General features: G+C 47.0%; 1 protein-coding gene across 1 annotated transcript in view; it reads left to right on the top strand.

Moving 5' to 3' along the window:
- The first annotated feature begins 185 nt into the window (after positions 1-185).
- DNAJB13 (DnaJ heat shock protein family (Hsp40) member B13) overlaps positions 186-25,945 on the top strand; it is a 35,974-nt gene continuing 10,214 nt past the window's right edge. The window contains exons 1-5 of the mRNA XM_040339940.1: positions 186-331; positions 4,778-4,881; positions 5,858-6,019; positions 10,686-10,843; positions 13,053-13,166. Of these exons, the coding sequence (XP_040195874.1) occupies positions 264-331; positions 4,778-4,881; positions 5,858-6,019; positions 10,686-10,843; positions 13,053-13,166 (606 nt within the window). The 5' untranslated portion in view covers positions 186-263. The remainder of the gene's footprint in view (positions 332-4,777; positions 4,882-5,857; positions 6,020-10,685; positions 10,844-13,052; positions 13,167-25,945) is intronic.

Below are 25,945 nucleotides of genomic sequence, written 5' to 3'. Positions count from 1 at the left end.
AATGTGGTTGATCGGTATCGTCTCTATGTACTATACAGCGATATGATATGTATAGAGCCTCTCAGTCATTGCAAGCCACATACTGAGGGACGCCTTCTTGTCTGCTGCCACCTTCAGGCGGACGGTGGAAGTACATTCCAGGGGCGCCGGACATCCCACAGTCCCCTCCTCCTACACCCGGGCCTGGGTCGCTATAGCAACGGCAGAGCGTTCTTCCCAACAAGCAGTGCGGCGTCCCTGGTAACCCGGCGAGGACAGATAACATGGGGCAGGATTACTACTCGGTGCTGGAGATCCCCCGCAGTGCGACCGACACCGACATCAAGAGGGCGTGAGTGTGACCCGATCCTACCGACCACCCCGATATATCCCGATAGTATGGGGGTGCAACCTTCAATATCTTCCCTCAGTCTGGGGGTGCGACTTGTATTATCTTCCCTCCATCACCCAAATATAAAATGACAGCCTATGGATCCCATCTGTAATAACTTCCCCATCACAGTCTATGGGTGCAACCCATAACATCTTCCCCCTGTCACCCCAAGATTTATAACAGCTTATAGGTGCAACCTATAACATCTTCCCCCTGTCACCCCAAGATTTATAACAGCTTATAGGTGCAACCTATAACATCTTCCCCCTGTCACCCCAAGATTTATAAAAGCTTATAGGTGCAACCCATAACATCTTCCCCCTGTCACCCCAAGATTTATAACAGCTTATAGGTGCAACCCATAACATCTTCCCCCTGTCACCCCAAGATTTAAACAGCTTATAGGTGCAACCCATAACATCTTCCCCCTAGTCACCCCAATATTTAATACAGCTTATAAGTGCAACCCATAACATCTTCCCTCTAGTCATCCCAATATTTAATACAACTTATAGGTGCAACCCAGTCACCCCAAGATTTAATACAGTTTATATGTGCAACTCATAACATCTTTCCCCCAGTCACCCCAATATTTAATACAGCTTATAGGTGCAACACATAACATCTTCCCCCCTGTCACCCCAAGATTTATAACAGCTTATAGGTGCAACCCATAACATCTTCCCCCTGTCACCCCAATATTTATAACAGCTTATAGGTGCAACCCATAACGTCTTCCCCCCTGTTACCCCAAGATTTAATACAGCTTATATGTGCAACTCATAACATCTTTCCCCCAGTCACCCCAATATTTAATACAGCTTATAGGTGCAACACATAACATCTTCCTCCCTGTCACTCCAAGATTTATAACAGCTTATAGGTGCAACCCATAACGTCTTCCCCCCTGTTACCCCAAGATTTATAACAGCTTATAGGTGCAACCCATAACATCTTCCCCCTGTCACCCCAAGATTTATAACAGCTTATAGGTGCAACCCATAACATCTTCCCTCTGTCACCCCAAGATTTATAACAGCTTATAGGTGCAACCCATAATATCTTCCCCCTGTCACCCCAAGATTTAATACAGCTTATAGGTGCAACCAGTAACATCTTCCCCCTGTCATCCCAATATTTAATACAGCTTATAGGTGCAACCCGTAACATCTTCCCCATGTCACCCCAAGATTTAATACAGCTTATAGGTGCAACCCATAACATCTTCCCTCTGTCACCCCAAGATTTATAACAGCTTATAGGTGCAACCCATAACATCTTCCCTCTGTCACCCCAAGATTTATAACAGCTTATAGGTGCAACCCATAACATCTTCCCCCTGTCACCCCAAGATTTAATACAGCTTATAGGTGCAAACCATAACATATTCCCCCTAGTCACCCCAATATTTAATACAGCTTATAGGTGCAACACATAACATCTTCCCTCTAGTCACCCCAATATTTATTACAACTTATAGGTGCAACCCAGTCACCCCAATATTTAATACAGCTTATAAGTTCAACCCATAATGTCTTCCTCCTAGTCACCCCAATATTTAATACAGCTTATAAGTGCAACCCGTAACATCTTCCCCCTGTCATCCCAATATTTAATACAGCTTATAAGTGCAACCCATAACATCTTCCCTCTAGTCACCCCAATATTTATTACAACTTATAGGTGCAACCCAGTCACCCCAATATTTAATACAGCTTATAAGTTCAACCCATAATGTCTTCCTCCTAGTCACCCCAATATTTAATACAGCTTATAAGTGCAACCCATAACATCTTCCCTCTAGTCACCCCAATATTTAATACAGCTTATACAGGGAGTGCAGAATTATTAGGCAAGTTGTATTTTTGAGGATTAATTTTATTATTGAACAACAACCATGTTCTCAATGAACCCAAAAAACTCATTAATATCAAAGCTGAATATTTTTGGAAGTAGTTTTTAGTTTGTTTTTAGTTTTAGCTATTTTAGGGGGATATCTGTGTGTGCAGGTGACTATTACTATGCATAATTATTAGGCAACTTAACAAAAAACAAATATATACCCATTTCAATTATTTATTTTTACCAGTGAAACCAATATAACATCTCAACATTCACAAATATACATTTCTGACATTCAAAAACAAAACAAAAACAAATCAGTGACCAATATAGCCACCTTTCTTTGCAAGGACACTCAAAAGCCTGCCATCCATGGATTCTGTCAGTGTTTTGATCTGTTCACCATCAACATTGCGTGCAGCAGCAACCGCAGCCTCCCAGACACTGTTCAGAGAGGTGTACTGTTTTCCCTCCTTGTAAATCTCACATTTGATGATGGACCACAGGTTCTCAATGGGGTTCAGATCAGGTGAACAAGGAGGCCATGTCATTAGTTTTTCTTCTTTTATACCCTTTCTTGCCAGCCACGCTGTGGAGTACTTGGACGCGTGTGATGGAGCATTGTCCTGCATGAAAATCATGTTTTTCTTGAAGGATGCAGACTTCTTCCTGTACCACTGCTTGAAGAAGGTGTCTTCCAGAAACTGGCAGTAGGACTGGGAGTTGAGCTTGACTCCATCCTCAACCCGAAAAGGCCCCACAAGCTCATCTTTGATGATACCAGCCCAAACCAGTACTCCACCACCACCTTGCTGGCGTCTGAGTCGGACTGGAGCTCTCTGCCCTTTACCAATCCAGCCACGGGCCCATCCATCTGGCCCATCAAGACTCACTCTCATTTCATCAGTCCATAAAACCTTAGAAAAATCAGTCTTGAGATATTTCTTGGCCCAGTCTTGACGTTTCAGCTTGTGTGTCTTGTTCAGTGGTCGTCTTTCAGCCTTTCTTACCTTGGCCATGTCTCTGAGTATTGCACACCTTGTGCTTTTGGGCACTCCAGTGATGTTGCAGCTCTGAAATATGGCCAAACTGGTGGCAAGTGGCATCTTGGCAGCTGCACGCTTGACTTTTCTCAGTTCATGGGCAGTTATTTTGCGCCTTGGTTTATCCACACGCTTCTTGTGACCCTGTTGACTATTTTGAATGAAACGCTTGATTGTTCGATGATCACGCTTCAGAAGCTTTGCAATTTTAAGAGTGCTGCATCCCTCTGCAAGATATCTCACTATTTTTGACTTTTCTGAGCCTGTCAAGTCCTTCTTTTGACCCATTTTGCCAAAGGAAAGGAAGTTGCCTAATAATTATGCACACCTGATATAGGGTGTTGATGTCATTAGACCACACCCCTTCTCATTACAGAGATGCACATCACCTAATATGCTTAATTGGTAGTAGGCTTTCGAGCTTATACAGCTTGGAGTAAGACAACATGCATAAAGAGGATGATGTGGTCAAAATACTCATTTGCCTAATAATTCTGCACTCCCTGTAGGTGCAACCCACAACATCTTCCCCCTGTTACCCCAATATTTAATACAGCTTATAGGTGCAACCCATAACATCCCCCCCCCCCCCCCCTACGAAGTAGAAAGAGAAATAACCGCTTAGTAGTAATCAAGGAGCCTCCTCACTGAAACTAAACCATGGGTGCCGGCAATGCAATGGTAATGCAAAAATATGAAGGGAACTTGGACAGCTGCACTCCAAAAAATGTTCCTTTTATTAAAATCACTCACAAAATGAACATGCCACAGCAAAAATTGGACAAAACTGACGCGTTTCGCACTGTAGCTTCAGTGCTTAGTCATAGCTAGTTACACCGATATTTAATTCAGCTTATAGGTGCAACCCATAACATCTCCCCCAGTCACCTAAATATTTAATACAGCTTATAGGTGCAACACATAACATCTTCCTCCCTGTCGCCCCAATATTTAATACAGCTTATAAGTGCAACCCATAACATCTTCCTTCTAGTCACCCCAATATTTATTATAGCTTATAGGTGCAACCCATAACATCTTCCCCCCTGTTATCCCAATATTTAATACAGCTTATAAGTGCAGCCCATAACGTCTTCCCCCCTAGGCCCCCCCAATATTTATTACAGCTTATAGGTGCAACCCATAACATCTCCCCCTAGTCACCCCAAAATGTATTACAGCTTATAGGTGCAACCCATAACATCTTACCCCTAATCGCCCCAATATTTATTACAACTTATAGGTGCAACCCATAATACCCTCCCTCAGTCACCCCAATATTTATTACAACTTATAGGTGCAACCCATAATACCCTCCCTCAGTCACCCCAATATTTATTACAACTTATAGGTGCAACCCAGTTACCCCAAGATTTAATACAGCTTATAGGTGCAACCCATAACATCTTACCCCAGTCACCCCAATATTTAATACAGCTTATAGGTGTATAATGTGTGACTGGTGCAGTGTACATTGCTTTGACTTATGTCGGTGACTTGTGTATTTATTGTCTTCCAGGTACAGAAAGTTGGCACTGAAATGCCACCCGCTAAAAAATAAGGATCCTTCGGCCCCGCATCGGTTCAGGCAGATTTCTGAGGCGTACGACGTCCTGAGTGACTGTAAGTTGCGGCGGTCATTAGTGCTCGGTGTGCGTTGCATTGGGGGGGGGGATTCTTGGTGTGCGTTGTATTGGGGGGGGATTCTTGGTGCTCGGTGTGCGTTGTATTGGGGGGAATTCTTGGTGCTCAGTGTGCGTCCCTGGGTCTGTACACCTATTGTGCCCATTATGAGGGGTTCTCACCATCCCTGTGCGGAGTTCCCAGGTCTGTACACCTACTGTGCCCATTATGAGGGGTTCCCACCATCCCTGTGCTGAGTTCCCGGGTCTGTACACCTGCTGTGCCCATTATGAGGGGTTCCCACCATCCCTGTGCTGAGTTCCCACGTCTGTACACCTACTGTGCCCATTATGAGGGGTTCCCACCATCCCTGTGCAGAGTTCCCAGGTCTGTACACCTTCTGTGCCCATCATAAGGGGTTCCCACCATCCCTGTGCTGAGTTCCCGGGTCTGTACACCTGCTGTGCCCATTATGAGGGGTTCTCACCATCCCTGTGCTGAGTTCCCGGGTCTGTACACCTGCTGTGCCCATTATGAGGGGTTCCCACCATCCCTGTGCTGAGTTCCCGGGTCTGTACACCTGCTGTGCCCATTATGAGGGGTTCCCACCATCCCTGTGCCGAGATCCCAGGTCTGCACACCCGCTGTGCCCATTATGAGGGGGTTCCCACCATCCCTGAGCTGAGTTCTCAGGTCTGTACACCCGCTGTGCCCATTATAAGGGGTTCCCACCATCCCTGTGCTGAGTTCCCGGGTCTGTACACCTGCTGTGCCCATTATGAGGGGTTCCCACCATCCCTGTGCTGAGTTCCCGGGTCTGTACACCCGCTGTGCTCATTATGAGGGGTTCCCACCATCCCTGGTGGTGGATGGTATACTGGATTTATATTGTGGAGAATACACAGGGAGTGGAGAGGAGCAGAGCCGGGAAGTTGGTCACAGGGATCCTATGAACATTGTAATCTATTCCCCGCAGTGAGGAAGAAGGCCACCTATGAAAAGTTTGGAGAGGAGGGTCTGAAGGGCGGAATCCCAGCTGAATTTGGGGGTGAAGAGGCCTGGACCTCGGTTTACACTTATCATGGCAACCCAGAGAAGACATTCAAAGAATTTTTCGGAGGAGATAATCCGTTTGCAGGTAAGAGCAGAAATGTGTTCAAAGAAATCTTCCTATTTTCATGAAGTACCTTGTTTTAGCCCCAATGATGTCATCACTGGGTCTCTGTGCAATGCAGGCAGATCATTGCTGATTGGAGGGGCCGTCAGGGTGCAGTGCTTAGCTTCCCGAAAACACCACGGCACCCCGCCTCCATACTCGATAAGAGGGAGAGAAGGGCGGACTTTAAAGGCACTTTTTCACAAGAGTTAAAATATAAAAAATATTTTATTTAATGAACAATGCATAAGGCAATAGACCAAAAAAGAGGAAAAGGGTTAAAAATACATGTCATGTAATGGACGCAATCAAATGACAATCTGCACCACGGCACGGACGCTCTCCCTGGGGACACGCGGTTAAACGATTGGCTGAATGACAGACCAATTGCCATCTATTGGCTAAGCATTACCTGCTCTCCACCCATTCATCTGTATAGCCTGTTCTCCTGTGCCCCAGTACATATGAGTTTACTCTAGCTTTTATGAGCCCGTTCTAAACTATCCCCCTTCATGCGCCAAAGGGGTAATTCACCAGACCCATTGCTCGATCCCTCTGACCAGCTTAGACCCTCCTGAAAAAGCGGTACAGCCGCGAAACCGGTCGAGGTCATTGGCTTCACTTATTAGATACAGTTGGTTGTATTACCCAATTTGTGGGGTCTGTCCCTAAATGTTTTTATACTGTAATTTGTTTTATGTAAATAAATATTGGCCCAGATTCAGAAAGCAATTGCGCCCGTGTAACCATAGGTTACACGGCGCAATTGCTGACTTGCTCCGGTGTAACGAGTGCTCCTGATTCAGGAACCTCGTTACACCGACTGCAGCCTAAAATCTGCGCGACATAAGGCTCTTATGCCTCGCAGATTTTAGGCTGCATTCTTGCGTGGGCCGCTAGGGGGTGCTCCCATTGTGTATCAGCGTGTAGTATGCAAATTGCATACTACCACTGATTCACAAGCTTGCGCGGGCCCCGCGCAAGCCAGGTACGGAGTTTCCGTACGACTACTTTAGCGCAAGGCTGCCCTTTCTAATAGTAGGGGCAGCCAATGCTAAAGTATAGCCGCCGCTCCCGCGCCGTGAAATTTGAATTTCACGGCGTTTGCGTAAGTGATTCGTGAATGGCGCTGGACGCCAATCACGTTCACTTTGAAGCAAATGACGTCCTTGCGACGTCATTTGCCGCAATGCACGTCGGGAAAGTTTCCCGACGGAGCATGCGCTGTACGCTCGGCGCGGGAGCGCGCCTAATTTAAATGATTCCCAAATTTGCCGGCGCGCCCTCGCAGTTCACGGAGCTACAGCTCCGTGAATCGAGGGCAGCGCAAAATATTTGCGTGGGCACAGGGCAAAATCGTTGCCCTGTGCCCGCGCAAATAAAGCGCAAGCTATGCTGAATCTGGTCTCCTATCAGTGCCGTGAAAGTCCCAACTCCTTTTCCTTTGACCTATGTTTATTGTTGCCACTGGGCCTCAAGCAGCCTATGACACTTTATCAATTGGGTCTCACTTTTTACATAATCTGTACCACATGAAAAAACAGTGAGCCCCTGTGCGTCAACGCGTTTCACTGTTTGCTTCGTCAGGACAGGTTCAGGGGTTGTTGGAAAGAATGGGTCTCACTATCTTGTCAGCAGAGTTCACTGAGGAGTCCACTAAGCATCAAGCTAGGATGGCTTTAAGGAGCTCTTCACTCTCCATAAATACTCACCAATCGCAGGTCAGGTTGTTCATTGCTTATGGAAATATGGTTCTCCTGAGCCAACAAATAGATACATATATTACTTCAACATCTATACTATGATTGGATGATAGCCTGCTAGGTTTGTGTTCATACCTCTCCTCTATCCACTCTCTCCACGCTCTCCTCTCTCCCCTATATCCTCTCTCTCCACTCTTTCCCCTCTCTCTCTCTCTCTCTCTCTCTCTCTCTCTCTCTCTCTCTCCACTATTTTCTCTCTCTCTCCACTATTTTCTCGCTCTCTCCACTCTTTTCTCTCTCTCCACTCTTTTCTCCCTCTCCACTCTTTTCTCCCTCTCCACTCTTTTCTCCCTCTCCACTCTTTTCTCCCTCTCCACTCTTTTCTCTCTCTCCACTCTTTCCCCTCTCTCTCTCTCCACCCCCCCCCTCTCTCTCCACTCTTCCCCTCTCTCTCTTTCTCTCTCTCTCTCTCTCGCCACTCTTTTTCTCTCTCTCTCTCTCCACTCTTTTTTTCTCTCTCTCCACTCTTCCCCTCTCTCTCTCTCTCTCCACTCTTCCCCTCTCTCTCTCTCTCCACTCTTCCCCTCTCTCTCTCTCCACTCTTTTTCTCTCTCTCTCTCTCTCCACTCTTCCCCTCTCTCTCTCTCTCTCTCTCTCTCTCCCTCTCTCTCTCTCTCTCCACTCTTTTTCTCTCTCTCTCTCTCTCCACTCTTCCCCCCTCTCTCTCTCTCCACTCCTTTTCTCTCTCTCTCTCCACTCTTCCCCCCCTCTCTCTCTCTCTTTCTCTCTCCACTCTTTTTCTCTCTCCACTCTCCCCCCCCCTCTCTCTCTCTCTCTCTCGGCTCCTCCCCTCTCTCTCTCTCCACTCTTTTTTTCTCTCTCTCTCTCCACTCTTTTTCTCTCTTTCTCCACTCCCCCCCCCCCTCTCTCTCTCTCCACTCTTTTTCTCTCTCTCTCCACTATCCCCCCCCTCTCTCTCTCTCTTTCTCTCTCCACTCTTTTTCTCTCTCTCTCTCTCTCTCTCTCTCTCTCTCTCTCTCTCCACTCTCCCCCCCCTCTCTCTCTCTCTCTCTCTCTCTCTCTCTCTCTCTCTCTCCACTCTCCCCCCCCTCTCTCTCTCTCTACTCTTTCCTCTCTCTCTCTCCTCTCTTTTTAGTTTTTTGGTATGTTTAGTCTTCTCCTTATCAACTTTGGAGGAATACATTTGGAGTGATGCTTCTGGCCACTTACTCCTGGTCACATGTATTTGAATACTATATATGGTGTCACTTGATGCTTAGTGGACTCCTCAGTGAACCCTGCTGACAAGATAGTGAGACCCATTCTTTCCAACAACCCCTGAATGTGTCCTGACGAAGCAAGCAAAATGCGTTGACGCACTGGGGCTCACTGTTTGTTCATGTGGTGCAGATTTTCATTTATTTGCACCATGTACTCTCCATTATATGTTTTGTATTTTTAACCTTTTTCCTCTATTTTGTTCTATTGCCTTATGAATTGTTCAAATCATTTTTTTTATTTTTTTGTATACTTTAACTCTTGTCTAAAAGTGCTTTTTAAAGTCCAACCTTGGGGCAGTTTCTGCCTTTCTCTCCCTCTTATCAAATTTCAAAACGGATGTGGCCATAGGAGCGCTCTCTCCAGTGGCAGCTGGTGCTCAACATTTTTGGGGGGCACAGACAAACGAAAAAAAAAAAAACATCAATTGCAACCACTGTGCCCATCAAGCGCAGGAACTGTGCCCATCAAACGCAGCTACTGTGCCCATCAAGTGCAGGAACTGTGCCCATCAATTGCTATTAGTGTGCCCATCAATTGCTGACACTGTGCCCATCAATTACCGCTACTGTGCCCCATCAAATGCTGCCAGTGTGCATCACCTGACACTTACCTGTCTCACAGCGGGTCAGCGGCGGTGTCCTGCACGCTCCTCGATGTCTTCTTCTGTCCTCTCTATCAGGCGTCCAATCACAACGCCTAACTTTTCAGCCAATCAAATGACAGGTAACAGACCCAAGCACCTGATTGGCTGAGAGGTGGTTTAGTGTTAGCAAAGTGAATTACTTTGCTTTGCTAACACAACGCTGAGTGAACAGCGAGTGCCCAGCATTGCGCCCGCTGTTCACCTTTTTGGGTGTCTATTAGAACCTATGGCTTTAATCAGGTGCTTCCAAAAACACTCCCACCGCTGTAATTCAGGTGCCCGGCGCCCGAAAAGGGGCCAGACACCTGAATAGGGGTGGGAGCGGCGACCATAGATAGCTTCATGGAATGCATGAAGCTATCTATGGTGATAGAACGGTGCCAGGAGAGAGGGGGTGGCGCCCATGTGCCCCTTATGGACGCACCGCCACTGGCTCTCTCCTTATATTTATAACGGCCTCCATACTCCTCTCATGATTGGCTCTGATACAAGGAGTGGGCGGGTTCTTGTGAGTGATGAAAATATCAAATAACCCTGATGGGTGGGCGTCGGCCTGGAGAAGTGGGCGTTCCTTACTATGCTGCATTTGCATGCAGACCTCCCTATAGGTAGCGCCTACTAGTGATACCGAGCCTTCATGATTGACATTACTAAAATCGAATGAATAAAAGGGGCGGGCCAGAGACAATCGAGCTGGGGTGGAAAGGGCTAGATGATGCTGGACATCCCACAGCCAGGAAATGAGGCGGCTCCATCTGAGTTGCTGCAGCTTCTAACGCACATAATGAGAAGCTCACAGTGTACAGTAAAATCAGAATGAGCCGCCTCAGTCCAGGGGAGCAACCTGTACAAAGACTAATGGGGAGGTCGGATTTAACATGAGAGGAGAATTGGCTGCAGTGTCTTTAGTATGCAGAACAATCCTTAGTAGATGGGGCCCAATGGCTCCCTTAGTTGGGGTATCACAGACAGTACACACCGCAGCATCCAATCATTTTCTTCTCCTTTATCCTCATCTAAGATTTCTTCACACCGGACGGCTCGGAGGGGAACTCGGGGTTCGGAGGGCTGCGGGGGAGAGGGGTGAAGAAACAAGACCCGCCCATCGAGAGAGACCTCTACCTGTCATTGGAGGACCTGTATTTCGGCTGCACCAAGAAGATGAAAATCTCACGCAGGGTGAGAAGAGATTGGGGGGTGTTTGGGGGTCATGCAGGGTGAGAAGAGATTGGGGGGTGTTTGGGGTCACACAGGGTGAGAAGGGATTGGGTGTCACACAGGGTGAGAAGGGATTGGGGGGTGTTTGGGGTCACACAGGGTGAGAAGGGATTGGGTGTCACACAGGGTGAGAAGGGATTGGGGGGTGTTTGGGGGTCACGCAGGGTGAGAAGAGATTGGGGGGTGTTTGGGGTCACACAGGGTGAGAAGGGATTGGGGGGTGTTTGGGGTCACACAGGGTGAGAAGGGATTGGGGGGTGTTTGGGGTCACACAGGGTGAGAAGGGATTGGGGGTCACACAGGGTGAGAAGGGATTGGGGGGTGTTTGGGGGTCACGCAGGGTGAGAAGAGATTGGGGGGTGTTTGGGGTCACACAGGGTGAGAAGGGATTGGGGGGTGTTTGGGGTCACACAGGGTGAGAAGGGATTGGGGGGTGTTTGGGGTCACACAGGGTGAGAAGGGATTGGGGGTCACACAGGGTGAGAAGGGATTGGGGGGTGTTTGGGATCACACAGGGTGAGAAGGGATTGGGGGGTGTTTGGGGTCACACAGGGTGAGAAGGGATTAGGGGGGTGTTTGGGGTCACACAGGGTGAGAAGGGATTGGGGGGTGTTTGGGGTCACACAGGGTGAGAAGGGATTGGGGGGTGTTTGGGGGTCACACAGGGTGAGAAGGGATTGGGGGGTGTTTGGGGGTCACAGAGGGTGAGAAGGGATTGGGGGGTGTTTGGGGTCACACAGGGTGAGAAGGGATTGGGGGGTGTTTGGGGGTCTCACAGGGTGAGAAGGCATTGGGGGGTGTTTGGGGTCACACAGGGTGAGAAGGGATTGGGTGTCACACAGGGTGAGAAGGGATTGGGGGGTGTTTGGGGGTCACGCAGGGTGAGAAGAGATTGGGGGGTGTTTGGGGTCACACAGGGTGAGAAGGGATTGGGGGGTGTTTGGGGTCACACAGGGTGAGAAGGGATTGGGGGGTGTTTGGGGTCACACAGGGTGAGAAGGGATTGGGGGTCACACAGGGTGAGAAGGGATTGGGGGGTGTTTGGGGTCACACAGGGTGAGAAGGGATTGGGGGGTGTTTGGGGTCACACAGGGTGAGAAGGGATTAGGGGGGTGTTTGGGGTCACACAGGGTGAGAAGGGATTGGGGGGTGTTTGGGGTCACACAGGGTGAGAAGGGATTGGGGGGTGTTTGGGGGTCACACAGGGTGAGAAGGGATTGGGGGGTGTTTGGGGGTCACAGAGGGTGAGAAGGGATTGGGGGGTGTTTGGGGTCACACAGGGTGAGAAGGGATTGGGGGGTGTTTGGGGGTCTCACAGGGTGAGAAGGCATTGGGGGGTGTTTGGGGTCACACAGGGTGAGAAGGGATTGGGGGGTGTTTGGGGTCACACAGGGTGAGAAGGGATTGGGGGGTGTTTGGGGGTCACACAGGGTGAGAAGGGATTGGGGGGTGTTTGGGGTCACACAGGGTGAGAAGGGATTGGGGGGTGTTTGGGGGTCACACAGGGTGAGAAGGGATTGGGGGGTGTTTGGGGTCACACAGGGTGAGAAGGGATTGGGGGGTGTTTGGGGGTCACACAGGGTGAGAAGGGATTGGGGGGTGTTTGGGGGTCACGCTGAGTTCCCGGGTCTGTACACCTGCTGTGCCCATTATGAGGGATTCTCACCATCTCTGTGCTGAGTTCCTGGGTCTGTAAACCTGCTGTGCCCATTATGAGGGGTTCCCACCATCCCTGTGCCGAGTTCCTGGGTCTGTACACCTGCTGTGCCCATTATGAGAGGTTCTCACCATCCCTGTGCTGAGTTCCTTGGTCTGTACACCCGCAGTGCCCATTATGAGAGTATACGTATAATACAGAGAGTTAACAGAAGGAGCTGGAACACACAAAGGTGGCCGGGAATGCCCAAATCTCCCAGGTGGAAGGCGCAGAGCCGGGAATTCTTGCCTTGTTGGAGGACCTCAGCTATATAGAAGCCAAGAGCTGACTCTGCCCACCAGGCTCCACCTATAATTGGGAATTTATTTAAAGATGGTCTGAACCTTTAAGCCCCGCCTGTATGTCTCTGCTGTATGTCTCTGCTGTATGTGTGCAGACAGACACTCGCTGTAGACAGGTCACTATTGGTTGGATGTCTGTTTGGGATCACATGACTCCTTCTGTCCTCCTCAGGTCATGAATGAAGACGGTCACACATCCAGCATGCGGGACAAGATTCTCTCCATCGATGTCCAGTGTGGCTGGAAGCCTGGAACCCGGATCACCTTCCCCAATGAGGGAGACCAGGTGAGGGCCACTTACTGCTCCCATCATTTGCTAAGCAATGTTTTCCTCTGGACCAGTGACATAAAACACGACCCAGGGTCCAGTGATGGGAATATTTACCCCCTAATCTCCAAAAGTCATACGCCTGTGGAGGAAGATTTGTGTCCCTTTTTATAGTCTAATAAATATACCACTAAAGTGTCATCTTTATCGACGCAGCTTTATAGTAAGACACCCAGGGTTATACTGCCACCTTCACAGGGCCTGCTTTAAGGCAGGGCAAAAGGGACAGCTGCCCTGGGCCCTGTCATTGTTGTGGGGGCCCAAAGCAGGTGCCTCATACTTGTCAACTATCCCGTTTAAATTCCCTTGTCCCTTGAAGTTTTAGTCCTGTGCTGTGTCCTGATATCGCAGTGTGAAGTGCTGCTACTAATACTGCCCAGCTCTGCCCTATTGTGGTGTGCAGATGACTCACCTGCAGACCCAGGGCCAGATCCACAAATGAATTACGCCGGCGTATCTATGGATACGCTGCGTAATTTCAAAGTTCCCCAGTCGTATCTTTGTTTTGTATCCATAAAACAAGATACGACTGAATGAGGGATCGATCCGACAGGCGTACGTCTTAGTACGCCGTCGAATCGTAGGTGTATATTTACGCTGGCCGCTAGGTGGCGTTTCCGTCGAATTCCGCGTTGAGTATGCAAATTAGCTAGATACGGCGATCCACGAACGTACGTCCGACCGGCGCATTTTTTTACGTTGTTTCCGTAAGGCTTTTTTCGGCGTATAGTTACCCCTGCTATATGAGGCGTATCCTATGTTAAGTATGGCCGTCGTTCCCACGTCAAATTTTGAAAATGTTACGTCGTTTGCGTAAGTCGTTCGCGAATAGGGCTTTGCGTAGAATGATGTCACCGTCGTAAGCATTGGCTTGTTCCGGTTTATTTTCGAGCATGCGCACTGGGATACCCCCACGGATGGCGCATGCGCCGTTAAAAAACAAACGTAATTTACGTCGGGTCACGACGTATTAACATAAAACACGCCCCCATCACATCGATTTGAATTGCAGGCCCTTACGCCGCCAAAGATACACTACGCCGCCGTAACTTACGGCGGAAATTCTTTCAGGATACCAAAAAAAACTGTACGTTACGGCGGACGGACGGAAGAGTGCGCCGATCTACCTGGATCTGCCCCCCTGTGTTTACAAGTAAATAACCGGCATTCATATGTAAATAGAAGCAACATTCATATGTAAATAGAAGCAACATTCATATGTAAATAGAAGCAACATTCATATGTAAATAGAAGCAACATTCATATGTAAATAGAAGCAACATTCATATGTAAATAGAAGCAACATTCATATGTAAATAGAAGCAACATTCATATGTAAATAGCTGAGGCCGGCGGCATTCATATGTAAATAAAGGCGGCATGCATATGTATTACTGGACAGTAATCTCTAGCAACCAATCAAAAAGAAGAAATCATGTGCTGTAACCTCTAGCAACCAATCAGTGAGCCGTAATGATATGCTGTAACCTCTGGCAACCAATTGCTGTCACTGCCTGATCTGATACAGTAAGCTGATTTTAAGTGTAGCTGATATTTATTGTATGTCTCAGAGCAGGTGGAGAGCGAAATTGCATGGGGGGGGGGGGGGCCAAGAACATTTTTGCCCAGGGTCCAATCAACATTAAAGACAGCCCTGTACCTACAGGAGAAACGGATGCTAGGCAGATAAACAACTGAAGGCCTACCTTCATGAGGCTATAGCCACTCCCACATCACACCTTTCCAGTTTCACTTTGTGTCCTCAGATAGATGACTCCTCCTTCTCTGCGGGATTCTTTTTTTTTTTTTTTTTTTTTTGCTTGGAAGGTTTTCTACTATTAACAGCCACTTATCATATTTCCTTATATCTGTACAATCAGTGCACCAATACCATTCTCTGACTTTGCTGACTTTTATTAGTTCTTCTTGTTCCCAGCAAGCTTGGTGGACTACTGAACACCTCCACCCCATGTTATGGAGAAGAGGAGTTTGTAGTCCTGTCCTAGGTTGACAACACCCACTACCAGGGCAGGACTTGGGGTGGTGGGGGCCCCTGGGCTTGAGTGTTGATTGAGGGGCTCCCTGGAGCCGAGAAGCGGGGGGGCCAAAGTTGTTGAGTGGGGGGGGGTGCTGCCGAGATCGAAGCTGATCGAAGTTGTTGAGCGGGGGGGCCACCAATCAGAGCTGACCAAAGTTGTTGCGGTGGTGGGGGGTGCCGATCGGAGTTGTTGAGCAGCAGGGGGGGTCGCCGATTGATCAAAGTTGTTTAGGTGGGGAGCCGCCGATCGTAGTTGTTGAGCGGGGGGGTGAAGAGGACTTCTTACCTCTTCATCAGCAGCGGCATGGCTTTTCCTGCTTCCTCCTCCCGGGGCCCCCTATTGGGCGGGGTCCATGGGCTTGAGCCCAGTCAAGCACAATGGTGAGTCCGGTCCTGCCCACTACTGTATCCATGGAGAAGCAGCGTTGTCACCCTAGGACAGGACTACAAACTCCTCTTCTCCATAACATGGGGTTGAGGTGTTCTGTAGTGCAGTGGTCATCGATCCTGTCCTCAGGGCCCACTAACAGGCCAGGTTTGCAAGATAACTGAAATACATCACAAGTGCTATAATTTGCTGCTCAGTGATTGCAGTATTCTAGTCTGCATCTCCCCATGGGAATACATAAAATCTGGCCTGTTAGTGGGCCCTGAGGACAGGGTTGATGACCCCTGGACTACAGAACACCTCCACCCCATGTTATGGAGAAGAGGAGTTTGTAGTCCTGTCCTAGGGTGACAACGATTTTTCAAAATTGATTGACAAAATAACGTTATAAATGGAAATGTGCTTTTTGTTATATTTGACCAGTGTTATTTACCAAAAAAAGGACTTTTATTGTAAAAGAAAAACAAACAAAAAAAAAGCGTTTCTCTGTAAATAGAAAAACAACAAACAAAAAAAAAAGCAGACCTTTTATTTGTGCTGTTTAAAAGTCCATTTATAAAACATTTGTTGCATGAATCTCAAAAGCATTTGTGCAACGAACAGAAGTGTCACAGTATTTATTATTTTTCTATAAAACATTGTTAGCGCCATCTAGTGGCCAAAATGCAGTATACAGTGAATTGTTACTCACATATAAAAATTACTTTACAACTACATTTTAAAAAAAACTGGCAAGAATGGCTACATAACCCGAGAGCCTTTAATTACCTAAAAAATTGAAAACTTTAAATATCTCATTAATTTAAAAAAAATATCTCACTAATTAATAACAACAGTATTCCAATTAGGGCTGCAACTAACGATTATTTTCATAATCGATTAGTTGGCCGATTTATTGTTTCGATTAATCGGATAATAGTCTTAAAAAAAAAAATATTAACATTTTTACATTATTTTTTTTGGGTCAATTTGTTGTTGGGCAGATTACAAAACATTACATTCTTTTCTGCAGCTTCTCCATTGAAGTATATTAAACAAAAAATAGCACCATTTTGCGTTAAAAAGTCCTCGCCCTTTCCAAATACGCAGCAGCTGAAAAAAAAATCCTGGATGTGAACGTGTCCCATAGGAAAACATGTAAATGAACTGTAGTGTGTTTCTGCAAAAAGCACCAAAAAACACAGAGGGGTGACCCCAGGCCTGAGATGTTTAGTAACATAATGGGGGTTAAAAAAAAACAAAAATAAGTACAAAAAGAGCAAATAATCGCTACTGTAAGGGGTTCATTCTTTTACTGTGGGACAGTGAAAGTAATATTTACAGTAGGGATTTGCTTTTTTTGTACTATAAAGGGCTAATTTTAGTTGTTTTAACCCCATTATGTTACTGGTTGATTAATCGATTATGAAAATTGTAATCGATTAATTTCATAATCAGTTAGTTGGCCCTAATTCCAATAACATGATCCAATATAGCATATAACCCAGGTTTACCTCTTCTTTCTCCCTTACTGGTTATAAGATCTTCAGAGTTGATCTCCACTTACAGTTAGGTCCCATTAGGGGTGGGCGGAAATTCAGTATCAAGAATATAGGGCCAGATTCACGTAGCCCGGGCGCAGCGTAACGTAACCGATTTAGGTTACACCGCCGCAAATTTTCTGTCTAAGTGCCCGATCCACAAAGCACTTACCTGGAAATTTGCGGCGGTGTATCCTAAATCCGTCCGGCGCAAGGCGGGCCAATTCAAATGGGGCGGGTACCATTTAAATTAGGCGCGCTGGACGTACTGCGCATTCTCCTGACGCAAATTTCCCGACGTGCTTTGCGCGAAATTACGACGCGCCGACGTTTTGTGAATCGCGACGTGAAAAAAAGACTTGCGCCGGGAAAAATTTGGAAATCTAGCAAACTAACACTTGCGGCGACGTAACGACGGGAAAAGACGAGTATACTTTTACATGGTGTAGTAATTTTACACTTTGTAAAAGGTGCCCTATCTTTGCGACGGCAAACTAACACTTGCGGCGACGTAACGACGGGAAAAAGTTTTGTGGATCGCCGTAACTGCTAATTTGACCTACCAGTCCTGCAGTTTGAACCCAGTTGGGGTAGGCTGGTCTAGGTCATCAAGGCCCGAACAAAGGCCCAGATTCAGAAAGAAGTTACGCTGGTGTATCTATTGATACGCCACGTAACTTCTAGGATGCGCCGGCGTATCTTTTTTCTGTATTCAGAAAACAAGATACGCCGGAATTTTGCTAAGATCCGACTGGCGTAAGCCTCTTACGCCGTCGTATCTTAGTTGCATATTTACGCTGGCTGCTAGGTGGCGCTTCCGTAGATTTACGCGAGGAATATGCAAATTAGGTAGATACGCCCATTCACAAACGTACATACGCCCGGCGCATTTTTTTACGTCGTTTACGTAAGGCTTTTTCCCGGCGTAAAGTTACCCCTCATAAAGCAGGGGTAAGTCATGTTAGGTATAGTCGTCGGAAACGTACGAACAGCGTCGTATTTTACGTCGTTTGCGTAAGTCGTCCGTGAATGGGGCTGTACGTAAGTTACGTTCACATCGAAAGCATTGACTATTTGCGGCGTAATTGGGAGCATGCGCACTGGGATACGTCCACGGACGGCGCATGCGCCATTCGAAAACAGCGTCAATTACATGGGGTCATGATAGTTTAACATAAAACACGCCCACTACCAGACATATTTGAATTAGGCGGGCTTACGCCGACACATTTACACTACGCCGCCGTAACTTAGGGCGCAAGTTCTTTCTGAATACGGAACTTGCGCCCTAAGTTACGGCGGCATAGTGTATCTGACATACGCTACGCCCGCCGATAGATACGATAATGTATCTGAATCTGGCCCTAAGTCTATAAGCTAGGCCTTTACAGTTCTATGTATAACATTTTTTTTTTTTTAAAGGTAAATTTTTCTTTATTTTGAAATTTTTGTACATACAAAACAGACAATACAACAAACACACATCCTAGGCGAACATCGCCCGGTACATCATTTTACAAAACTTTGGTAGCTGGTACACATTGAGCATTTTCATAAAAACACACAGAGAAAGGTGGGTGAAAAACAACAGAATCGTTAATTTACTCACTTAGATCTATTCAACGGGCAGAGGTATCAGTCAAAGTTCAAGGAGCAGGAGGTATGGTGCTCTCGGAATCAACCCAAGAGCCCCAGACCTTCAAGAATTTTTTTGGACACCCTCTGGCCTCATATGTCATCTTATACAGCGGTATAGCACGATTGATGGTGGTGAGCCAAAAGGTAATGGTAGGTAAGGATGGAGACTTCCAGTGGAAGGTTATAGACTTCTTAGCATAGAACAGTACTATCCGCAGGAAGGTTTGCATATTCTTAGATAGAGTCTCGTCATCAATGTGGCCCAGTAAACACCTCAGAGGATTACATATATTGGGTATCTCAGTCAGCGAGCTAATGAAGGCCGTGACCTCCGACCAGAACTTCCTAATCGGAGCACACTCCCACATCATATGAAAGAACGTGCCATCGGCCGCGCCGCATCGGGAGCATAGCGCTGAGGGGTCTCTGCTCAGTTTGAACAGTAAGCATGGTGTGAAGTAGGATCTATATAACAGTTTGGTGTGTATTACCTTCTCACGGGACGAAATGACAGAAGGGACCTGGAGGGGCAATACCTCCTGCCAGATCTCCTCCGTCAGCTCAGGGATGTCGGCTCTCCAGCTAGCAGCCGCTTTGCTCAGCCTTTGAGTCGTAGTGTGCAGGAGAGACCCATAATATGTGGAGACTAACTTGGTGTGCGAGGGGTCATTTAGTAGTCGCTCCAGCCGAGAAAGCTGGACGACTATGTTACGAAGGCCAAACTGCGTTGCTGCAGTGTGGCGTATCTGTAGGTAAAGGAAGTAAGCCGTGCGTGGCAGATTATAGTCTCTACGAAATTCCTCAAAAGTACGAAACACATTGCCTGAGAACAGATGTAAAATAGTTTTTACCCCCCTTTTCGACCAGTATCCCCCATCCGATCTACAGAAAAATTCCGGAAGGTTCGGATTCCCCCACAGTGGAGTGTTCGGTGAGTATGTATTACTGCTGGAGGGGACTTGCAATTTAGTGAGTTTAATAATCCGTAGAGTCATAGCTATAATACTCGTTCCCTCCCGCCCCCCAAGGGACATACGATGAATCAAATTTTGCAGGGATTCATAGGAGGTGAGGATGGCTGCCTCCAGTGCAGTGGCTGCATTGTTGGCTTCGGGGTAAAACCACCAGTGTACGTGGGCCAATTGAGAGGCAATATAATACATTTGAAGGCAGGGAAGGGCCAATCCGCCCTCCAGTACTGGTAACTGAAGGGTGTCCTTGGCAATCCTGACCGCCCCCCCTCCCCACAAAAAGGAGGTGAGGATGGAATCTATCTCTTTGAATTTATTTTTTGTGACATACACTGGCGAATTACCCAAAACATACAGAAATCATGGCAAGAAAATCATCTTAAAAATATTAATTCTACCCAGTAATGTTAATGGAAGATTAGCCCAGGTTTTGAAAGTAGTTTTCAAGCGCCCTATGAGGGGGTCTAAATTAGTCTTGACATAGTAGGCCATGGGATGTTGTATTATGACTCCCAAGTACCGGAAGGAGCTGACTATCTGTAGTGGACAAGATGGTGGTAGCCGGACCGACGTCGCCTGGTCCATCATAAACAGAATGGACTTGTCCCAATTAACCTGGAATCCCGAAAAGTGGCCAAACCTCCCAATGAGATCCAGCAGGGCCGGGAGGGACGACTGGGGGTCCGACAAGTATATTAACATGTCATCAGCGTAGAGAGATACCTTCTCCTCTAGACCCCCGATCGTCAGCCCCGCGACTGCCCCACAGGACCTCACCAACGCCGCCAGAGGCTCTATTGCTAGCGCAAAGAGCAGCGGCGACAGAGGGCACCCCTGTCTGGTGCCTCTCTTTATTGGAAAGGGATCAGATATGGCTGCGTTCACTCTTAGTCTAGCAGTGGGCTTCGAGTACAGTAGTTGCACCCACCTGATAAAGGTATTGCCGAATCCAAACTTCGCCAGGACCTCCAGCAGGTAAGGCCATTCGACCGAGTCAAATGCCTTATGTGCATCTAAGGACAGAACGGCCCTAGAGCCCATCTCTTCATGGGTTGCCTGCAGATTAGTGAATAATCTACGTAGGTTGATGGAGGTCGATCGCCCCGGAATGAACCCGGTTTGGTCTGCACCAATAATGGTAGTAATGACCGTGTTCAGTCGCCGGGCAAGTACCTTTGCTAGAATTTTTACGTCCGAATTAATGAGTGAGATCGGCCTGTAAGATTCACAGAGGAGGTGATCCTTGTGTGGCTTAGGAATAAGGACAATCAGTGCCTCTGACATAGAAGGCGGCAGCTGCCCCGTCCTGATAGCAAAATCATACACCCTGCCCAGATGAGGCACAAGCAGATCCCTGTACTGCATATACCACTCGATGGGGAAACCATCCAATCCCGGTGTTTTGTTTCTGGCAAAGGATTGGATAGCCTCCCCAATTTCCTCAGCCGTCAGAGGAGCGTCAAGGAGTGTCGCCTGTTGGGCCTGAAGCCTAGGCAGTGAGATTTCAGAAAGATAGTCATCCAATTCCACAATTGTGTAATGTGCTCTAGTAGCATAAAGGGAAGAATAAAATGTGACAAAGGCCTCCATGATCTCCTTATTCTGTTCTACTACAATTCCCCCGGAATCCTTAATCCTAGGTATACTACAAGGCTGGTAGTCCGGTCTGGAGAGATACGCCAGGAGGCGACTGTTTTTATCCCCAAACTCAAAGATCCGCTGATTCTGATACAGCAGCTTCTTCTGAGTACGCTCCAAAAGCACCAGGTCCAGTTCCCTGGCCCCATGCTTCCAAGCGGCGTGTGTCTCAGGAGAGGGGGTCGCTGAATAAGCGGCCTCTGCCTCTCTGAGAGACCTCTCTGCATCTGTCAGTCTCGATAGCGAGGCCTTGCGCGTCTGACCAATGGCCGCAGCAAAAGAGCCACGTGTGGTGGCCTTAAAGGCGTCCCACACCATCGGAACTGAGGCGCTCTGCCTGTTAGTCACCCAGTAAGAACCCATCTCTGTCATACACTGGTTCACCACAACCTCATCCGCCAACCATAACGGGCTCAGTCGCCAGACTCGATAGGAGGAGGGAGAGGTGCCCAGGGCGAGGTCCACCAACAAAGGGGAATGATCAGACACCGCCCTAGGGAGGTACTTGACCTCAGTCACCGAATTCAACAGATCTGATGAGACCAAACATAAATCAATACGGGATAAAGTACCGTGAGACTCAGAATGACAAGAATACTCCCTCCCATCCGCATGCTTCCACCTCCAGACCTCCACCAAGTCAAATTGAGTTAAAAAGGATCCCAAGGGGGTGGGAGGTAGTGTAGAGCAACGCAACCTATCTATGGAATTATCCAATACTGTATTGTAGTCACCCGCTATCAATAAGGGACCCTCCGCTATCGCCAATATGGAGTTCATTACCCGCTCAAAGAATACTTTAGTGAATGGGGGCGGAGCATATAAGCTAGTTAACGTATATGGTTTACCCATGAATTCTATCACGACAATCACAAAGCAACCATTAGGATCAAGCTTAACATGTTTAATGCTAACTGGTGCAGATTTGGCAATAAGGATGGAAGTGCCCCTGGCATAAGTAGAGTATGTGGAGTGGAGAGCATAAGCGATTTTCGCCCGCTTAAGGGCCATTACTCTAGAGCCCTGGAGGTGGGTTTCCTGGAGTAGGATCACATGCGGATTATGACGTGCCAAATATTCAAACATCAACGATCTTTTCACTTTTGAATTAAGCCCCCGTACATTCCACGACACAAAACGTAATTTAGACATGAAAAAGCATGTAGTGTATGGCTGGAGGAACCCATTCCTCGCCGCACGCCGGGAGTGGCCAGAAACTGGCGCCCGACGCACCACGAGGGATGCGTACACTAAGGAGTAAGTCAGAAACATATAACAATGCTCCAGCAATACATAATATCAGGTGCATAGTAGCAAGGCCAGCTAGTCCGGCCCATAGATAGACATGCAACAACAAGTACCAGCATTTCAGAAAAAGTGCAAAAAACACAAAAACAGTCCCGAACAAAAGTCCCTGAACAGCCCAACCCACCCTAACCCTCCCGGCTCCCAAACCCAAACATATGAGAGCTTTGTTCCCAAAACCAAAATTGCAAGGCGGGGTGGCCATGACTCAAACCCCCCAACAACAATCCCTGAGAAGTGGTAGAGGTCCTTAGACGCTGGCTGCTGTCCGCAACCGCACAGAACAAACATATCAGGTGATCCCGAATCAGGATGGAGGATTCAAAAAACATCAGGTAAGGTGTTCAAAAAATGGAGGTAGAAAAGGCAAAGAAAATAATAGTAAATGCATCAGCAGGAACAGGATGACCACAGCCCTCCAGGCTGGACAAATAGTGTGCAAACAATGGCACAGGGGAGTACCCCACCACCCCAAAATATTTGAGAGAAGGGTTGTCAAGGAAAGTACACTCAGCATGTTCACTTTCAGTGTGGGGGCGACCTTCGGTCCTGGTTCCTGCGTTCCGGACGTCCCAGGGTGTCCACCCAGTGGGATGCCTCCTTAGGATCAGTAAAGAAGTAGGCCTTGCCCTGGTAGATGATTCTTAGACGAGCAGGATACAGCATGCCGTAGGGAAGCTGAAGCTCACGGAGCCTGCGTTTAATGGCAATGAAGGTGGCCCGTTGCTTTTGTGTGGCTACTGAGAAATCAGGAAAAATGGTTATTCCGCTTCCATTAAAGGACACTCTTCCCTTCTCCCTGGCAGCTCTGAGAACAGCCTCCCTGTCCCTGAAATGAAGCAGCTTGATAATCATGGCCCGTGGTGGGGCCCCAGGAGGAAGGGGGCGCATGGGGACTCTGTGTGCCCTTTCAATGGCGAATAGTGGCGAGAAGGTGGGTGCGCCAAACGTGGAGATCAGCCATCTTTCCATAATGTATAACATTGATATATTGCTTGAACTGCAACTCTGTCCCTTATGCTTTTGTTATATGATTGTACAACCTTATTTGATAAAATAAAAATTTATAGATCGAAACAAAACAAAAAAAAAATACCCTACACTAGAATTGTTGGAATGTATAAATATAAAAGTAAATATAAAAGTAAAAAAAATGCCCTATACAGTAATTTTTTCATTGAGGTATATCAGTAAACTGTACTGCATTTTGGCCACTAGATGGAGTTGACAATGCACATTAATCTCTAAAAACAGTAATGTATCATTCAGCTTGCACAAATGCTTCTGACATGCAACTAATGTCTTAAAAATAAAGGGCCAGATTCACAAAAGGGATACGACGGCGTTTCTCCTGATACGCCGTCGTATCTCTGTTTCTATCTATGCGACTGAATCATAGAATCAGTTACGCATAGATAGCCCTAAGATCCGACAGGTGTAATTGTTTTACACTGTCGGATCTTAGGATGCAGTACCGCGGCCGCCGCTGGGGGGAGTTTGCGTCGTAAACCAGCGTCGGGTATGCAAATTAGGAGTTACGGCGATCCACAAAGCTTTTTCCCCTCGTTACGTCGTCGCGAGTGTTAGATTTCCGTCGCAAAGATAGGGCACCTTTAACATGGTGTAAAAGTACTCCACCATGTTAAAGTATGCCCGTCTTTTCCGCGTCGCTTTTGAATTTTTTTTAAATCTTTTATTTTTCCCAGCGTAAATCTTTTTTCACGTCGCGATTCACAAAACGTCGGCGCATCGTAATTTCGCGCAAAGCACGTCGGGAAATTTGCGACGGGAGCATGCGCAGTACGTCCGGCGCGGGAGCGCGCCTAATTTAAATGGTACCCGCCCCATTTGAATTGGACCGCCTTGCGCCGGACCTGTTTACGATACACCGCCGCAAATTTCCAGGTAAGTGCTTTGTGGATCGGGCACTAAATCGGAAAAATTGCGGCGGTGTAACGTAAACAGGTTACGTAAACTTGCGCCCGCTGTATGTGAATCTGGCCCAAACTTCTTAAATAATGTTTCTAGTACAATAAAGTACATATATATATATATAAAAACATTTTTTTTTATAGTTATATAATTTTTTTAATTTCTTTTTTTACTTTAAATTTTTTTTAGCAAACGCTTTGTAATGTGTCAGTGATAAAAAAAAAAAAATACCTCCCTGTAAATTGGTCAATAAAATAAAGATTTAAAAAAAAAATGTCATTATTTAACAAAACAAGTGGGAAAAAATCTATGGGGCAGATCAACAAAGATCTGCCCCGGCGCAGCGTATCTGAGATACGCTACGCCGCCGTAACTTACTTTTGTTTGCTTCGAATCCAGAAAGAATTTGCGCCGTAAGTTACGGCGGCATAGCCTATCTCTCGCAGCGTAATAGCGCGTAATTCAAATTGGCGAGTAGGGGGCGTGTTTCATTTAAATGAAGCGCGTCCCCGCGCCGAACGAACTGCGCATGCGCCGTCCCTAAATTTCACGCCGTGCATTGCGCTAAATGACGTTGCAAGAACGTCATTGTTTTGACGTGGACGTAAATTACGTCCGTCCCGATTCACGGACGACTTGCGCAAACAAAATAAAAATTTTCAAATTATACGCAGGAACGACGGCCATACTTAACATTGCGTACGCCACCAAATAGCAGCTTTAACTATACGCCGAAAAAAGCCGACTAGAGACGACGTAAAAAAATGCGACGGCCGCTCATACGTTCGTGGATCGTCGGAAATAGCTCATTTGCATACTCAACGCGGAAAACGGAGGGAACTCCACCCAGCGGACGCCGAAGAATTGCATCTGAATCCGAAGGCGTATGCCTGTCGGATCTAACCCAGATGCCGTCGTATCTTGTTTTGAGGATTCAAAACAAAGATACGACGCAGGAAATTTGAAAGTACACCGGCGTATCAGTAGAACGTACGCCAGTAGTAGTACGCCGGTTTACTCTCTTTGTGGATCTGGCTATATATATATATATATAATGAGCATGAACACTAGCTTAGGAGAGAAGGGGAGGAAGGAGTTAATTAGGACTAATTGGGGTTTATAAGGGGTTAGGAAGGAAAATATATATATATATATATATAAATATATATATATATATATATATATATATATATATATATAGTTGTATCTCTTATGTTTAAAAATCCTTTATTGGTTTATAACTCTTTAGTGTAAACAAAGCCGTGGTTTATGTCTGCCGGGCGGTCATTCTATTATGTCCATTTGCT

This window comes from Rana temporaria, chromosome 2, assembly GCF_905171775.1.
Source record: "Rana temporaria chromosome 2, aRanTem1.1, whole genome shotgun sequence".
Lineage (NCBI taxonomy): Eukaryota > Metazoa > Chordata > Amphibia > Anura > Ranidae > Rana > Rana temporaria.
This window is presented reverse-complemented; position numbering and strand designations above follow the sequence as displayed.